General features: G+C 38.1%; 3 protein-coding genes across 4 annotated transcripts; 1 reads left to right on the top strand and 2 right to left on the bottom strand.

Moving 5' to 3' along the window:
* Positions 1-837: 837 nt before the first annotated feature.
* ndufaf8 (NADH:ubiquinone oxidoreductase complex assembly factor 8) lies at positions 838-2,874 on the bottom strand. Its single transcript, XM_081392422.1, has 3 exons — positions 2,657-2,874; positions 1,385-1,495; positions 838-984 (listed from the first exon to the last, which is right to left on the bottom strand). Exons 1-3 carry the CDS (start codon positions 2,735-2,737, stop codon positions 964-966), a joined length of 213 nt encoding a protein of 70 aa, XP_081248548.1. The 5' UTR covers positions 2,738-2,874; the 3' UTR covers positions 838-963.
* Positions 2,875-3,305: 431 nt separating this feature from the next.
* tepsin (TEPSIN adaptor related protein complex 4 accessory protein) lies at positions 3,306-11,440 on the top strand. 2 transcript variants are annotated; one of them, XM_081392337.1, is made up of 13 exons: positions 3,311-3,450; positions 4,221-4,293; positions 4,387-4,478; positions 4,652-4,745; positions 5,560-5,627; positions 5,880-5,961; positions 6,785-6,853; positions 6,965-7,153; positions 7,228-7,396; positions 8,258-8,371; positions 8,558-8,636; positions 8,765-8,899; positions 9,924-11,440. In XM_081392337.1, the coding sequence occupies exons 1-13, from the start codon at positions 3,412-3,414 to the stop codon at positions 10,422-10,424; spliced, it is 1,704 nt and encodes a 567-aa protein (XP_081248463.1). In that variant the 5' UTR covers positions 3,311-3,411; the 3' UTR covers positions 10,425-11,440. The 2 variants fall into 2 exon arrangements, with proteins under 2 accessions (XP_081248464.1, XP_081248463.1); XM_081392338.1 differs by lacking the exon at positions 8,258-8,371 and having other exon boundaries at positions 3,306-3,450.
* Positions 11,440-15,467, bottom strand: LOC308706591 (protein VCF1). The gene is made up of 4 exons (XM_081392339.1): positions 15,347-15,467; positions 14,740-14,862; positions 14,105-14,216; positions 11,440-13,156 (listed from the first exon to the last, which is right to left on the bottom strand). Exons 2-4 carry the CDS (start codon positions 14,769-14,771, stop codon positions 12,914-12,916), a joined length of 387 nt encoding a protein of 128 aa, XP_081248465.1. The 5' UTR covers positions 14,772-14,862; positions 15,347-15,467; the 3' UTR covers positions 11,440-12,913.
* Between the last annotated feature and the right edge of the window lie 332 nt (positions 15,468-15,799).

The following is a 15,799-nucleotide window of genomic DNA, read 5'->3' as shown; positions in this document are numbered from 1 at the left end:
CCATTCTCTTTCAATTAACACCTTGTAGTGCACTAAAAATGTGCGAATGAAGGACGGCCACAAACACTGATTGTGACTAAGCTAAAGCATAACCTGTAGCATGTGTTTTCTTATAGATATACAGGTCATTGCTTTGCTTGAAACATTTTTTTAATACCGGAGCCATTCTTCGTTTGTTGATCCCCAGTCATTAGTGGCTGCCTTTACGGCCCTCCTATCAATTAACATGTGGCTAATGAGGGTGCGGGTTGTGCAGGAAGGGTGTATTTAACAGTGGCACAGTTTTACATTCCATACGAGACGACTAAGAGCCCATAATCTTTTGTGGTGCCAGTGACATACACCCCACGGATACACATTAATCAGCTGGCCTTTCATGTCTCAGCCTGCTTTTGTTTGATTGGAAACAAACCCCTTAAAACCGCCATCCTAGATTTCAGGAGCGAGTCCAAATTTGGAGCCTGACTGGAGTGCTGATCTGCAATCGGCGGTCAAGGGCGTGATAATGACCACCCATCACGCAACACCTCATATCTCATTTCTCATTCTGACACTCCCTCATCAATTACACACTCCAAACAACACACAACGTCTGGTTATCATTAGTCTGCCTCTTTTATCCCAATTCTGATATATTGATATGTGAAAACAGCAAAGTAATGATGCAGATGGTGATATAATTCAGTCTAAACTGCCTCTATATATTATATTGTAACGATATGTCTGAACAGAGGATAATTATGATTCCACGTTTTTATGAAAAAAATTTATTGTGGTTTTGTGCACCGTACAATTATCCATTTGAAACACATTATTAATATATCTGTGTGTATTTACAGAGAGAGAGAAATGACAAAAGCAACTATGAAAGAAGATATTCATCACCAGATGTTTTACTGGCTAATTCATTAAAATGATCTCCAACGCTGTCAAGGTTAATATGATATTTATTCATGATGTTGTTCACTTTACTCCCTTTTTCGCCTGCAAATATAAAACAGGAAGTTTAGTTAGGAAAAGCCAACAAAATATATTATATACACATTTTTTTTTTATATTACAATATCTAGACAGAGAATATTTATAAACATTAATATAAAATTAGTAATTATGCATTTGGCAGATGCATTTATTCAAAGCTACTTGCATTGCATTCAAGGTTTCATGCATTCCCTGGGAATCAAACCTATGACCTTGGTGTTAGCGCCATGCTCTAATGTTTGAGCTAAAACAATATAAAATAATTTAAATATTACTTTATGATACTTTATAATCTTAAACATTGTTTTCTGATTAATGTCTCTAATGTAGGTTTGTGTGAATAGGATACTTGTCAAAAAAAAATACTTGTCTATATGCAGCATAATCGCAATAAAACACTCACAGCAGATTGAAAGCAGCTTCTCAGTGCTTCAAATTCTTTGACACACATGTTTTTGGTCAGCTCCTGTTTTCCAGTGGTTGTGGCGGCCACACATTTCCCATAAGCAGTTGCCTAATAATATAATAATAGAAAAACAGACAGCTTTACAAAATGATAATATAATGCATCTATCTATCCATCCATCTATCTATAATGCAAATCTCCCAAACCTGCTCTACTGGACTGAGATCTGGTGACTGTGGAGGCCATTTTAGTACAGTGAACTGATTGTAATGTTCAATCAGTTTGAGATGATTTGAGCTTTGTGACATGGAGCATTAGGCCTATCCTGCTGGAAGTAGCCATCAGAAGATGGGTACACTGTGGTCATAAAGAGATGGAAATGGACAGCAACAATACTCGGATAGACTGTGGGGTTTAAACGATGCTCAATTGGTACTAAGGGGTCCAAAGTGTGCCAAGAAAATATTTGAAACACCTTTACACCACCACATTTACGTAAAATTCTGACCCTACCATTTGAATGTCGCTGCAGAAATCAAGACTCATCAGACAAGGCAACATTTTAACAATCTTAAATTGTCAAATTTTGGTGAGCCTATGCAAATTGTAGCCTCAGTTTCCTGTTCTTAGCTAAGTAGGTGTACCTAATAAAGCGGCCGGTGAGTGAGTGTGTGTGTGTGTGTGTGTATACAGTATATATATATATATATATATATATATATATATATATATATATATATATATATATACTGTATACACACACACACACACACACACTCACTCACTCACCGGCCGCTTTATTAGGTACACCTACTTAGCTAAGAACAGGAAACTTATACACACACACACACACACACACACACACACACACACACACATATATATACAGGGTGGGCCATTTATATGGATACACCGTAATAACATGGGAATGGTTGGTGATATTAAAGTCCTGTTTGTGGCACATTAGTATATGTCATGGTTACCACCCATCTTGAGGAGTTTGCCCCCTCACATATACTAATGTGCCACAAACAGGACTTTAATATCACCAACCATTCCCATGTTATTACGGTGTATCCATATAAATGGCCCACTGTGTATATATATATATATATATATATATATATATATATATATTATATATAATATATATATATATATATATATATATATATATATATATATATATATGCACACTCACCACACACATATACATACACACATGACAATACTGATTAAACTAATAAGGAATACTGAATGAACGTGTACCTCTCCTGAGCACTGAGCCAACAGCTCTGGGAAGAGTCTCATTCTCGCTCTGCTGCGAGTCCAAACATTTGAACCAGACATAGTTCAAAGACTTGAAAATAATCCTTTAAATAGCAGCAAAATAATACTTTGGTGTGTCGAAGTTCATTTAAAATCTCTGTGACCCATCATAGTTATTCACAAAAGTCATACGCTCAGAGATTTATGTAGTGTGTATATTCAACATGGACAGCGCCATTCTGTTGACCTCTGAGATAACGTGTGTAAACCTCCCATTGACGAGTAATTGGCCAATCAAAGCGTTAATATGGAACCAGAAATATCTTCGCTGCTTTCTGATTGGTTGATTTTTCTGTTGTAGTTTCCTGCGTCTGATGAAGAGCCAATAGTAACATGAGTTGATTTCGAAGACATTTTCAGGATGGTCAAAAAATCCACTCCAGATGAACTTCCATATCCAGTCACGTGTTCTTTAGGACCGCGTTCTATTGGCTACAATTCATTTCCGCGAATCGATTCCACTGAACAGATCTTTTCAATGGAGTCCTTCGTGATCAAATATTTCTGAACCTGTTCAACTGTTTCACTGAAAAGATCCGATTCACAAACCGGACAGCGCTGTGTCAAATCAGAGTGGGCGAGCTAAACAGAGGTCCGTGTGATTGAGGATATTCTCGGGCAGGAAGGATCCGCACGGTCACCCGCCCTGTGAGCAATGGTACATAGACCGGCGAAAAAACACAGATTGCTCCATCATGGCTACATTACTGGAACGTTTGATTTTCCTACAAAAAGTACGTATCCGTGGCACCAGGGATATTATGTCATTTCAGCTATCTTTTACGCCAAACCTAGTTTCCTACGTTGTTTACTGTGTATGTCTGGCGTTATCAGCAGTTAAATAGACTGTAAACAGACACTTAAAAATACACGACCAAAATACCATGGTACTTCCATGGTGTTTTGGACATGTACTGTGGTCCTACCATGTTTTTTTTTTTTTTAACTTGTACCATAGCAGCAACATGAGTGCCTATGTTATATAGTAAAACTAGTGTCCTATAATGGAGTGTTATATAAATACCATGTTACTTTCATTGTATATAGTAACGTACCATGGTATCACTCTACCATGGTAATTTAGATGGTAATACCACAGTACTTCTAAGAATACGAAACACGTTGTGTGTGTGTGTGTGTGTGTGTGTGTGTGTGTGTGTGTATTTATATATATATATATATATATATATATATATATATATATATATATACATACATACATACATACATACATACATGCATAGATATATACACACATATACAGCGAGTTAAAGTCAAAATTTGCAATTCTTATTTTTTTAATGGAATATTTCAGTATCTATTATAAATGATTTACCTGTGCACATCATTATTTTATTTTTTAATTCATGTGGCCTCATATTCTTTAATCGAAATAATTTCGAAGAACAATAGCGAAGAAAAGACTATTGCAACTTCCATTTCAAACTGACTTTAAAGATGACTTTGGGAAGAGAGATTTCCTCACCTCTTTTTTGTGTCTCAGATGCCAACGCTTATGCGGGCAACATCAGATGACGAATCGCCTTGTCCCGGCTATCTTTTTGAGGAAATCGGCAGTATCCTTTTTGAGGCATTACAGAAGAAAGTAGAGTAGGGCAGGATAAAGAATTCTCTGTCATCAGTGGACCTTGACAGTCATGGTAACTAAGAAATTTCCCATGAGTCAGTGGGCTGCTGCCAGTGTCTTCTCGAGTACCTCTTGGAGAGACTACAGGTGGAGTCCTGCCACGTCAAACTTAAGGTGAGAGAGAGTGGTGTGGCTCAGTCTTATTTGGGTTGGTAACAAGAAGGTTGAAGGTTCAAACCCTGCAAAGGGTAATTCATGAACTCCCTTCATTGAGCTCAATGTTCTGAAGTTTTTTTGATATGTTTAGTTGGTCTGTGGTGTTTAATGTGCTTTTAACCCTGTCCAAGGTCCTGAAGATTCTCCTGCATTTATGTGGCCATGGACCACCTCACTTCCTCACAGAGCTACGGCGCAATGCTACATTTATACAGGAAGTAATAGGTAAGCAGGTCTAAACAATTCAAGGTAAACACTGGAACACTTTTTAAAGGAAGTTATATTGACTGATTCTTAGGAGTCAGTGTACACACATAAAACCCTAATGTTTCAGTCATCAAAACCAGAGCATTAGTAACATGTGAAAATCTTATAATCAAGATGCAGGGATGTTTGCAACCTGAGATATCTCAATGAGATAAAAATGTAGGGCTGGACTTGATTTTAGCCACTGATAATTGATTAGATTGTTAAAAGTGGTCTTTGTATTACATGAAAAACGGGACGGATTGGTGCAAAGTCAGCAAAATTTGGAAGTCATTTAAAAGCAAAGAAATAATTTATATTTTGATGAAAGTTTGCAAACACATTTTTTCTTTGGAATAACATGCACTGATGAATAAGTAACAATATCAGCAGAAACATACTGTTTGCAAGTTTGCGGTCAGTACATTAATTTTAAAAGAAATAAATACTTTTATACAGACATTAAATTGAGAATTAGTAAAGAATTTCATAATGTTACAAAAGATTTCTATTTGAAATAAAAGCTGTTTTTTTTAAACTTCATATTCATTTTAAAATTAGTTATTTTAAATTGTAATAATATTTCACAATATTTCTGTTTTTACTGTATTTTCCATATTATAAATGCAGCCTTGGTGAGCATAAATGACTTCTTAGTTTAAATACTATTACAAAAAGCACATTGACCCCAAACCTTTGAATAGTAAAGTATTTTAAAGAAGTAAATAGATTGAGTTATGTTTTGAGTTTATTTGAGTCAATAAAAAGGGTGACTGTATTATGTCTTTCTTAGTCTACAGCGGCCCCCCGGACCCCATCCATGGAAGTGCTCTTTTTCAGAAAGTCAGAAGCTCGGCACAGGTAACACTCACCTAAATATCATTGACCCATTAAACTCCAGTTAAGTGCTTTTTGTAGTCTTGTATGTTGACCTTCTGTTTATTACTTTAATGTATGTTTTACAGTTTATGGTATATATAGAAAACAACCATAGATGCACTTCTATTCATAAAGAATATGAAATGTATAATTAATACAGCAGGCATTTACTCTTCTGTCTATTTGTTGTTTGTTTCTTATGTCTGAATTGAGCCAGCATTTGTTTCTATACAGGAGTTGGCCAGCCTACTATTTAATGATACCATGTCCTCAGACTCTGGGCTGTCTCAACACAAAACACTGACACAGTCTGTGGGTGAGTGCTGTTTTGGTATTTTCACCATATTATGCTTTTTTTTTTTTTTTTTTGGAGGTCTTCTACAATAGGTTTACATGAATACATGGTCAAAACACACTTTTATTTTCATAAAATATTATATACATTTCAGCATCGCCTCTTTTATCACAATGTCCAAACCACTGTCTGGTTCGATTAAGGATCCGGTCTCTCTAAACTCCTCTGCTCTGATTGGTCAGATGACCCAGTCTGTTGTGATTGGTCTACCTCTTCTAGCGCATGTCAGAAACCAAACCAAACCAAAATCTGAATTTCAGCTCCAGAGGCTTCCTCAGAGCACAAATACACAGTGAATCAAACAGTAACATTGGCGTTAGTTTCATCGTATCAATTCGACCGTGAGTCCTCATTCTTCTTAGTGACTGCAATGTGGATTTGCTTTCGCAAATGTGGAACTAAACTCTTCCCAGCATCAGCTACAACTACAGTGTTTGAGGGCGGGTCAAAGCAGACACGGTTCACAGGCAGCCAATGAAGACCACTGGCTGGCATTATGCAAATTTGTTACAAACCTACGTAGGTTCGAGCTGGAAGTAAGACTGAAATTACTGACGATTCGTTTCAGACAGTTCACAATCGGATCTTTCTTTTGGGAGACATTAACTCCATTTATCCTGCACTTTGATCTTTGAAACTTTGCAGACATTTTACATTCCCAAACAGATTTATAACACTATATAAAAGGCATTATCCGAAAAAGTATAATAGGTATACTTTAAGATAAGTTAAAAAATGTTAAATAGGTATAGTATGTGTATAATACCAAGATTTCTGTTTGCAGGAATGGGCTCAGAGTCGCACAGGTCTGGCATGCAGGGGTTTGGATACAGCCCAGGAAGGAAAGAGTCCAGTAAGACACAGACATTTAATGTTATTCATCCAAGTCCTGAGCTCAACACTAATATTTACAACTGGAAGGCATTCTGGTGTGTGTCCTGTCACATTTCCCTCTCTCGTTCAGGTGGAGGGACTCTATTGGACAAGATTCAGAAAGCTGCCGAGGTGGTTGCCAGCGCTGTCCTTCCTCCAACAGAGCATCCTGGCATCCGTCTACATGATAACCACTACCACGCTGTGGTGGCGCCCTCTGCTACTGTGGAGATGGCAGTGCCAGCATGTGCCTACAACATCCCATCCCACAGCCAAAGAGGTGAGCATGCACCAGGTTATAAAAGCCGTGCATGTTAATAGTTTCAAAGAAATGACCGTTTCTCCTTCTCTTAGCATCTCACAGGTGCCCAGGGCAGGCTGGTGGAGGCTGGGAGGAAACGGACAGTGGGCACAGCTCCTCCCACAACTCGTCCCAGGAGACTGCGGAAGCCAGCCAGGCCTCACTGGGAAGAAGCAGTAAATCGGGCGACTCGAGTCGGGAGAGTGGTGACCTATCGGAACGGTAAGGGACAGACTGCTACAGGGCTTCAGTTCTTAATGGTGGTCAACACACATTGCTTTCTTAAGTGTTAGAGGTCATTGCATCACCAAGGGGCATTTTAATGCTGGCTTCTCATTTCCAGAACTAAAATAGCAGCATACAGAGTCATGTCATTTATCATATTTCTCACAAAATTAATTTTCGGACCAACATGACAACATGATAATTAAGCATAAATACTCATTATCATAATGAATCAGTATGGTTGAGATTATTTATTTATTAAAATCTGCATACATTAAAGGTAGTATAACAAATATTACCATTATTTATATGTATAAATACAAATGTTTTTGGAAGAAGTCCCTTATGTTCACTGAAGCTGCATTTATTTGATCAAAAATAACTTTCTATTTTAATATATTTTAAAATGTAACTTATTCCTGTGATGTCAAAGCTGATGTCAAAATCTTCAGTGTCACATGATCCTTGAGAGCTCATTCTAAAATGCTGATTGGCTGCTCAAGAAACATTTCTTATTATATCTTATTATTAATATTTTTGGGTAATTCATGATAATTTTTTTCAGGATTCGTTGATGTTTAGAAAGTAAAAAAAAACAGCATTTATTTGACAGAAATGATTTGTAACATTATATTGTAACTTTTGATCAGTTTAATCTTACTGACCCCAAACCTTTGAACAGTACTGTACTTTTTTCACATAGTGGTAATAAGAATGAATAAATGGGCATCATGTTCACAAAGCAAAATACAGTACATTAATTTTTTTTTCTTTTGATTAGATTCTTTTGAGGTTTTGTGAGATTCACATATTTATTCTGAGATATTCATTCTTTTAGTATTTGTTGTTTTAAATCAGTGTGGAGGCCATTCAGTTGGGGGACTGTGGTCAGGAGACGGTGCTTATCAACCGACTGACCAATGGTTCCAAAGTCTTCCTGTCCAGAGAAGAGAGCCAGTACTTCATCAAAGAGTAAAAAAATCTCATACGAGACATGTTCTTGATTTTTGTTGGCATCAGTGTTGATCATTACTGATCTGCAATACACCCTTGGCTTATAATGTCAGCGCATATAGTTTTCTTTTCACAGATGTGTATTCCAGTGGCCAGTAATATCATAGTTAAAATAACTGATGTCTTGCTCCTGTTTTCTTTCAGATGCTCAACTCTCAACTGTGAGGTGGTTGTTGAACTTCTCTCTCGCAGACTTCAGGATCACACACAAATCGTCCAGATGGTAATGTTTCCTATTCTGCAACATTTAGGCTTTTTTTTTTAAATAAACCTAAATTGTTTTCTTTAACTTGTCTGAAAAATTTGCTTTGATAACGCACAGCATAACCAATTTGTGTTTGCTTCCTGCAGAGGGCGTTGTGTGCTCTGGCCTGCCTGATGTCTTCAGACTTCCTCTCTCTGGATCATATTTTCAACATCACACACAAACGCCTCGGACAACTTAGTGAAGGAACCGCAGGCCCTGTCGCCAACAAGGCAACCAAGGTACCGTCACCAAAACCATGTTTAAATGAGTGGAAGCAGGATATTCAATAATAATAAAGCTAATATAAAGAAATTATGCTTTTTTACAATTTCAACTTTCTGTAGTGTGTAATGTTGGACTTGAAAAAGGTCTGCAAAGTTAAACGGTCCACTCCAAATTCTCTATCTACCTCTATTTTTAACTTAAAGGGATAGTTCACCCAAAAATGAAAATTCTGTCATCATAGACTCACCCTCAAGTTGTTTCAAACCTGTATGAATTTCTTTTTTCTGCTGAACACAAAAGAAGATATTTTGAAAAATGTCTGTAACCAAACAGTTGACGTGTCCATTTACTTTCATAGTAGGAAAAAAAAATACTATGGAAGTAAATGGACACGTCAACTGTTTGGTTACAGACATTTTTCAAAATATCTACTTTTGTGTTCAGCAGAAAAAAGAAATTCATACAGGTTTGAAACAACTTGAGGGTGAGTCTATGATGACAGAATTTTCATTTTTGGGTGAACTATCACTTTAAGAGTGGATGCGGCCATTTGTAATTTGAATGTTTGAGCCTTCCATTGACATTCGCTTCCAGTTATTTTAGCTGTACAAAAACAGTTTGTTAATCTGATTTATACTCTGAATTAATTCCCCAAAAATAATTCCCACCCAAGGAATACGCAAAAAAAGGGGGTGAGGCAGGGCTGAGTTGCTTTTGTGTGTTGTCGCTTTGTCCAAGTGTTATGGACCACATTGCGCTTTTCGGATAGAGGAGCTTCGTAGAGACAGAAACTAAACGGAGTGTTGCTGACAGACTGTGAAGAGAGGTGCTGCAACAATGAAAAACTATGTTTTTTGAACATTCAAGCATGAAAACCTACTCTAGTAGATCCCAAAAACAAAATCAAGACTTTGTAAAATGGCATAATATGGCCTCTTTAATAATAAATACAGCTAATATTTACTGATAAGCACAATTGCCCTTGTTCTATCCTCTTGTAATTTTGTGGGACTAACAGATTCTCTTTTTTTTAACTAGCTCCTAAGGCAGTTTGAGGCCTTGCTTGGTTGTGTCACAAATCCCAGGTGTGACCCTGCTGGACGTCCAACCTTCGCCAGCTCTTCACTTTCAAACCAGCCCTCTGAATCTATGACCATCCCATTTGTTCCAGGACGACTTGAAGGAATCGCAACCTCGGTTATCCCATCAGAGGAGACCCCATCTACACAACGCCCACAGGGTAACAGCGCTGCACCTGGGTCTCATATGACAAGAGAGCAAGAAGAGGGGGGAAACAGAAACCCGAACACCTCCAAGATCTCAGAACCACTCAGACTGTCGCTCTTCAGTGGAATGGAGCTAGTGAACAGAAGCAAACCTGTGTGTTTGGTTGAGCCTGTTCCCTTCGAGTCAGACGCCCAGACAAGTGTAGAAGCCACTACAGGCATTGACTGTGCGAGCCAGAAAAGCTGTGAGAGAACTGCAGGCTCACCCACATCAAGCGAGCAAGTGTCTGCCTTCTCCTTCCTTAATCTCTGATGCCAACTTTCATTTACGGTTGTGTACTGACATAGGGGGAAAAACCATTCCATTCATGTTCACATGATTCAGCCTGATGTCTTCTAGCACAGAATCAGCTTTGCAGTGAAAGAAATTGTTGAACAGAATGGTTGCGATATTAAGAATAATATTATTATTATTATTATAATTGCTGAAAGTGACTACATTTACATGCACATGCAAATTTTAGTCTGCAGTAACATGATCGCCATGACCCGATTAGACACAATATTCTGGTGGTTTCCAGAAATCTGAATAGAGACCACTGGCTGATGCTTGAATTAATCAGAATTTTGAGTCACCTTGTTAGGAAACTTACCGACCCCAAACGTGTACATATTGCATGTCAATGTGCTCTTGATGAGTTGATGTCAATATGCTGAATTACTAAGAAAAAACTCCAGTATTTCCACCAGAGAACAGCAGAAAAAGAACATGCATGTCTTTGTTTATGTGCCAATTACATGTATACAGGAATATTCCAGTTGCTGTCAAGGATTTCTTGTGCATGTGAATGTGGTTACTGACTTAACCCGTGCTTATGGAGATAACTTCTACCTACAATTGCAACATACTCTTTACGCGTCGTCTAAATGCTGCTAGAGGTTCACATTAAGTCTGGGAATAGTCTTGATGATCAGTATGGTACATCTCTTCAAATCATTCTGAATTCTTTGCGATACTATTGAGAAACAACTCAGGACGCTTTTCAGTTGAGGTGTTAAACACAAGTGTTACTGAAATGGCTGCTACTATTTGCACTACAGTCTTTCCTCTTGCTAAAAGCACTTATTGTGTGCATTATAAAATAAGAACAAACATTAACGCCCACATAGTCGAGTTTGATCAGAATGCATCCTGCCAAACCATTGTCTACCTTGTGTGCAAATATGTAAATTCTCTTGTGTGAAAATGTTACAGCAACTTATAAAACTAAAGCCATGAGTCCCGTGTCCATTCGGAGACTGAAACGGGAATAAAATAAATGATACATCTAATTAAAAAAATCTTTATTTAATTTACATCAGAGGAACGATTCATAAAATAACAATGATTTCAAATATTGTATATATGCTAGCTATATATTATGTACAGTCCTACATACAAAACAATGGTGACTGCAGGGACGATTTTCATCATCAAAAGCTAATAGTCTTTCACACAAAGCACAGTGCCTGGGTTGTACAGTATTGTGTGCACTGAGTAGCTGAAAGTGTATCAGTATCTTGTACACAATTCGATCACCTGCTTGAAATGATGTAAGTATCCTCATACAACTGTTTGGACTAAGCTGAAGTTTAGTAGAGGATGTGTATCTAAACTATACTTGAGCATACTACATTTAGGAGCACTACCATTCCAGTTTGATTTCCCATTCTGAAATGAATCAAGCCATCATTTATATTGGTCAGACACGGGCATAAGTGTGTTGTATGGACATTTTATGGTAAAATATTTAGGATTTTTGTGGTGACATGACACTGCAGAGTGCTTAGTTAGGTGCAAGCTAATTTTAGGTTATTCGTTAGGTCTGCCCATAGAAGACGAGTCCTCGTATTACATTGAGCTTAGTGAATGATCTAAACTTGCGTATTTCAAGCTCTGATCGTTTTATAATTCGTATATGTATATCGGACATGGCTTTCAATTTGCATTCACTGGATTTACACACTAATTCACCTGTCAGTTGGCTTACACCTTCTCTAAGAGTGCTTCATTATGTACATTAACAGAGTCCAGCATGCATTTTCAGAATAGTCTCTCTACAGTGTGATGTGCTAGTATGCGTTTCCTCGTCTAAGGTAAAGGTAAAGATAATTTTTTTTTTTTTTTTATTCGACGGATCTGGCACCAAGTTCCTCGTTTGAAGTCTCAACCTTCATGGCACACAGGGAGAAATCCTCTAGACCTGAGTTTTGGATATGTAAGCAATCAACAAACTTCCTGAAAGAGTCTAAATTCCAGTGAGAACCAAACCGGCATCTTCTGTAAACAACAGCATTATTGATCATCCTGGAATGACTCCAAAGCAGGGCTGCAAATATAATCACATGGTTTACCTCAGCTCCTAAATAAAGGATATTATTTTATTTATTTTTCCTTATCTAGACCAACCAAAGAGTGTCAAAAGTGGCCAAATGCATGTGTCTGAGTAAATGACCCAGAACCACAGTAGCACCATGTGTGACTGTCTTGTAAAGGGGAAAAGCTTACAAGAACTTGATGTTGTTGTTGTTTTTTTCAAGATAGTTCTTTTATATAGCACCTATGTGAAGTTCATGGTCAACACATCAAGTAGAGCCCCACATAAACACTATGAACATGAAAAAGTGCTATAAGAAAGAACATAAATGCATTTAGAGGGCCTATATTTGTGCCAGGCCTTAAAGCGACCCATAAAATCCCTCTAAAAGCTCCCCAGTACATTGTTCCTTAATGCCAATGGGTGCTGGAAGAGTCACTGTCCATCACGTTGGACCTTGCTGACCACGAGTTTGCAGGCTACTGAAGTGGGCCTCCCTCAAGATACGGTTGATGTGATCATACGAGACGTTGTGGCTCAAGGAAATGGCCGGCTCTTCTGCTGCAATAGTGGGGCTGCAGGGAGCCTGGGAAACAGGGAGTCCTCTTTGGTCGGTCTTCTGGATGCTGGAACTGGCACCTGCCATGCGGTCCGGACTGCTAATCCCACTGCTGTCGCTGCTGGAAGACTGTTGGGAAAAAAAAGATTTGAGGGTTTCTGTGCTGTACCACTTCTGGTTAAAGTTTCCAATGAAATAATGTCTTACAATTGGGCTGTCAACTAATAAAATAATCGGAAAGAGATTAAGGGTGTGTTCACACTTGGCATATCTGGTTCCATTAAAACTAGCCTTGGAGTGATTGCGGTTCATTTGAATAAGTGTGAACACTGCCATCCGAAGGCCGCAGAAAAGATGGGTCTCGGTCCGCTTACAAACGAACTCGGTTCGATATGAAATATGAATGCAACACGGACCAAAGATATGTAAAAGGACCAGAAATGGGACATAATGTCACAAGATACGAGCCTAAAAAGGACAGAATGCTAAAGCGTACCTGATGTTTCTCGTTTCAGTCGCGATGTTGCCGCATCTAACGCGACGGAGACAGAGGGATTCCTGCTGCTGTTTCGACTCCTTTACATATCTTATAAGCTTTTCAAGAGTTCTCAGCTGGTCAAAATACCATCATATATAGGCTACGCACAAACAACGAGCGCATTAACCGAGCACACAGCATTGTTTTGGATGTGCGGCAAGTTACATCTCGACACGTTATAAAAGCAGACCAATCAGGTTGTGAATGTATCCCTTATAGCCTTTAGGTTTGATGTTAAAATGCCCATGTGAACTCTAAGTGGACCAGGACTGAAAGTTTTTGTTTTTTTGGTCCGGACCAAACAAACCGAACTACAAGTGTGAACTGAACACACCCTGAAATTAGATTCATTCATCACACTGGAAAAGTTCAAAGTATCAAACCTTCCATTTGATACAGCTTTGGAATCAGACTTAACTCCATACTTTTGTAAGAGCTCAGTGTGTGCCTTTACGAAACACATCATTCTAGAATGAACGCCAACAGTTGACCGTTCTTGAACGAAAGAATGCTCTTGGCCAGCTGTTGCGTCTTCTTACCTCAGAGTCCCAGACATCACGGCCAACCTCAGGAAGAAAGGAATAACCTCCAGACCTCTTTGCCTGGGGTAAGACCTGGAGTTGCTCAGCATCACAGCTGCGTCTGCGTTTTCTGTTGGCAGAGACCATTAATAATTAACTTAATAGAAACTAAATATGTTCCAAATAATATTTTGATATATTTATAATATAAATTGTGCTACAACAGGATACTAAATAGATGCCTTTAAAATTTTAAGGATGGGTGTCCCTCGCACGAGGATGATTATATTTAGGGGGGTCCGTGGATTGAAAAGAACGAAGATTGAAAACTGTCTTAAGAAATGGAGCACTGCAGACTTGATTGCAACCATTAGTCATCAATATGTCCACTGCAGGATTATGACTCAGATTTTAGAATAAAAAAGTCATCAACACAAAGCTATCAAAGCCTGATTGATAACAGCACAGACTTGTTTAACCGATATAGTAGTAGCTAGTCAAGAGGATCAGCCTTCTAAAAGAACATCTAAAAATAACCACCCCCAGACATGAAGCACTGACAACGGCAGCCACATGGATGTTTATAGGACATGCGTTACATAAAAGCAACATGAAACATGCGTGCAGACACAATTAAAAGCAAATTATGTTACCTGCTTTCTGTCAACATGTCGTATTTGTGCATTTGACAGCAAAATATGGGCACAAAACACCTCTTCGACTCGGAAACCACCGGCTTCTTTTCAGCAAAATGAAGGGATCTGCCAAGATTTCCCCTAATGATGATGAGCGACATGACAAATAGAATTCATTGTGAGAAGCTGCAGACACGTTTACATTGCAGTACAGGTGTGCAGAAAACGTAATATTAATATCTATTATCAGCTAATATGCATTCGTGAGATACACTGAGCTATTATACTCATACTAGAAAAATGATCTGCATAGGAGTGACGAAGAACGGAAGGGAATCACCTTATCTATATATAATTTAAATGTAAACGTCTAGTATTAATTGACATTATTGAGACAAAATGGCTCATGGGCATAAGTCACACTGATACAAAACGATACTAATGTTGCCATGCAAAAATAGTGCGTTCAGGGTGTCAAGCTGAGAGAGACAGATAGCACAATGCTATGTGTAGTTCACTTTACTTCCTCCTAGCGATGAACTGTTCCTACTACAGAACCAACGAAGTCATTTAAACGGAATAAATGGAGTTTGTGAAGAGACGAAAGGGGTGTGATGTACTCTACCTCTTTCTGTTCACAGATGGATCTTGAGTTCAGTCATTTTCTGAAGTTACAACGTATCCATTTTCGCCGGATCTCATTCTTTCTCTCTCTCTCTCACTCGCTCACACTTCCATCTGTTGCTGTCATAATGACGTAGCTTGCGTGCCTTTGAGCGAGGGGTGACGTACGATTCGCACGTAACGTTTTATTTTTAATTGAATTATTATTTTTTAGATTTTTTTTCTACATTTAATAATATATTTAAGGTGATTTGGATTAGACAAGTTATCAATTAATTTGAAATGTTGTCCCATTTAACATTTTATTCAGTCATGATGTCAATTTGTAGGCCTACCCGCAAAGCTAATTCGAATTTATCCTTAAACGTCTGTATTAGTAAAAAAAAAAAAAGACTCTTTGAAAATAGACCCTTTTCACATTAAGTTTATTTTTATTTTTTACTATTCTTTGCGA

The sequence above is a fragment of the Scardinius erythrophthalmus genome (assembly GCF_964197995.2).
Source record: "Scardinius erythrophthalmus genome assembly, chromosome: 18".
NCBI classification, from domain to species: Eukaryota; Metazoa; Chordata; class Actinopteri; order Cypriniformes; family Leuciscidae; genus Scardinius; species Scardinius erythrophthalmus.
The sequence above is the reverse complement of the archived record's forward strand: the minus strand, read 5'-3'. Positions and strand labels throughout refer to the sequence as shown.

Coding starts and splice junctions, on each gene's coding strand:
- ndufaf8 (XM_081392422.1), bottom strand. CDS start 2,737: ATGTCTGGTTCAAATGTTTGGACTCGCAGCAGAGCGAGAATGAGACTC. Junction 1,496..2,656: donor TGGCTCAGTGCTCAGGAGAG/GTACACGTTCAT, acceptor TTATATTATTAG/GCAACTGCTTATGGGAAATG. Junction 985..1,384: donor GAAGCTGCTTTCAATCTGCT/GTGAGTGTTTTA, acceptor TTATATTTGCAG/GCGAAAAAGGGAGTAAAGTG.
- tepsin (XM_081392337.1), top strand. CDS start 3,412: ATGGCTACATTACTGGAACGTTTGATTTTCCTACAAAAA. Junction 8,372..8,557: donor AGCCAGTACTTCATCAAAGA/GTAAAAAAATCT, acceptor GTTTTCTTTCAG/ATGCTCAACTCTCAACTGTG. Junction 8,637..8,764: donor ACACACAAATCGTCCAGATG/GTAATGTTTCCT, acceptor TGCTTCCTGCAG/AGGGCGTTGTGTGCTCTGGC.
- LOC308706591 (XM_081392339.1), bottom strand. CDS start 14,771: ATGCACAAATACGACATGTTGACAGAAAGCAG. Junction 14,217..14,739: donor GACATGTTGACAGAAAGCAG/GTAACATAATTT, acceptor CTCTGCCAACAG/AAAACGCAGACGCAGCTGTG. Junction 13,157..14,104: donor GTGATGTCTGGGACTCTGAG/GTAAGAAGACGC, acceptor TTTTCCCAACAG/TCTTCCAGCAGCGACAGCAG.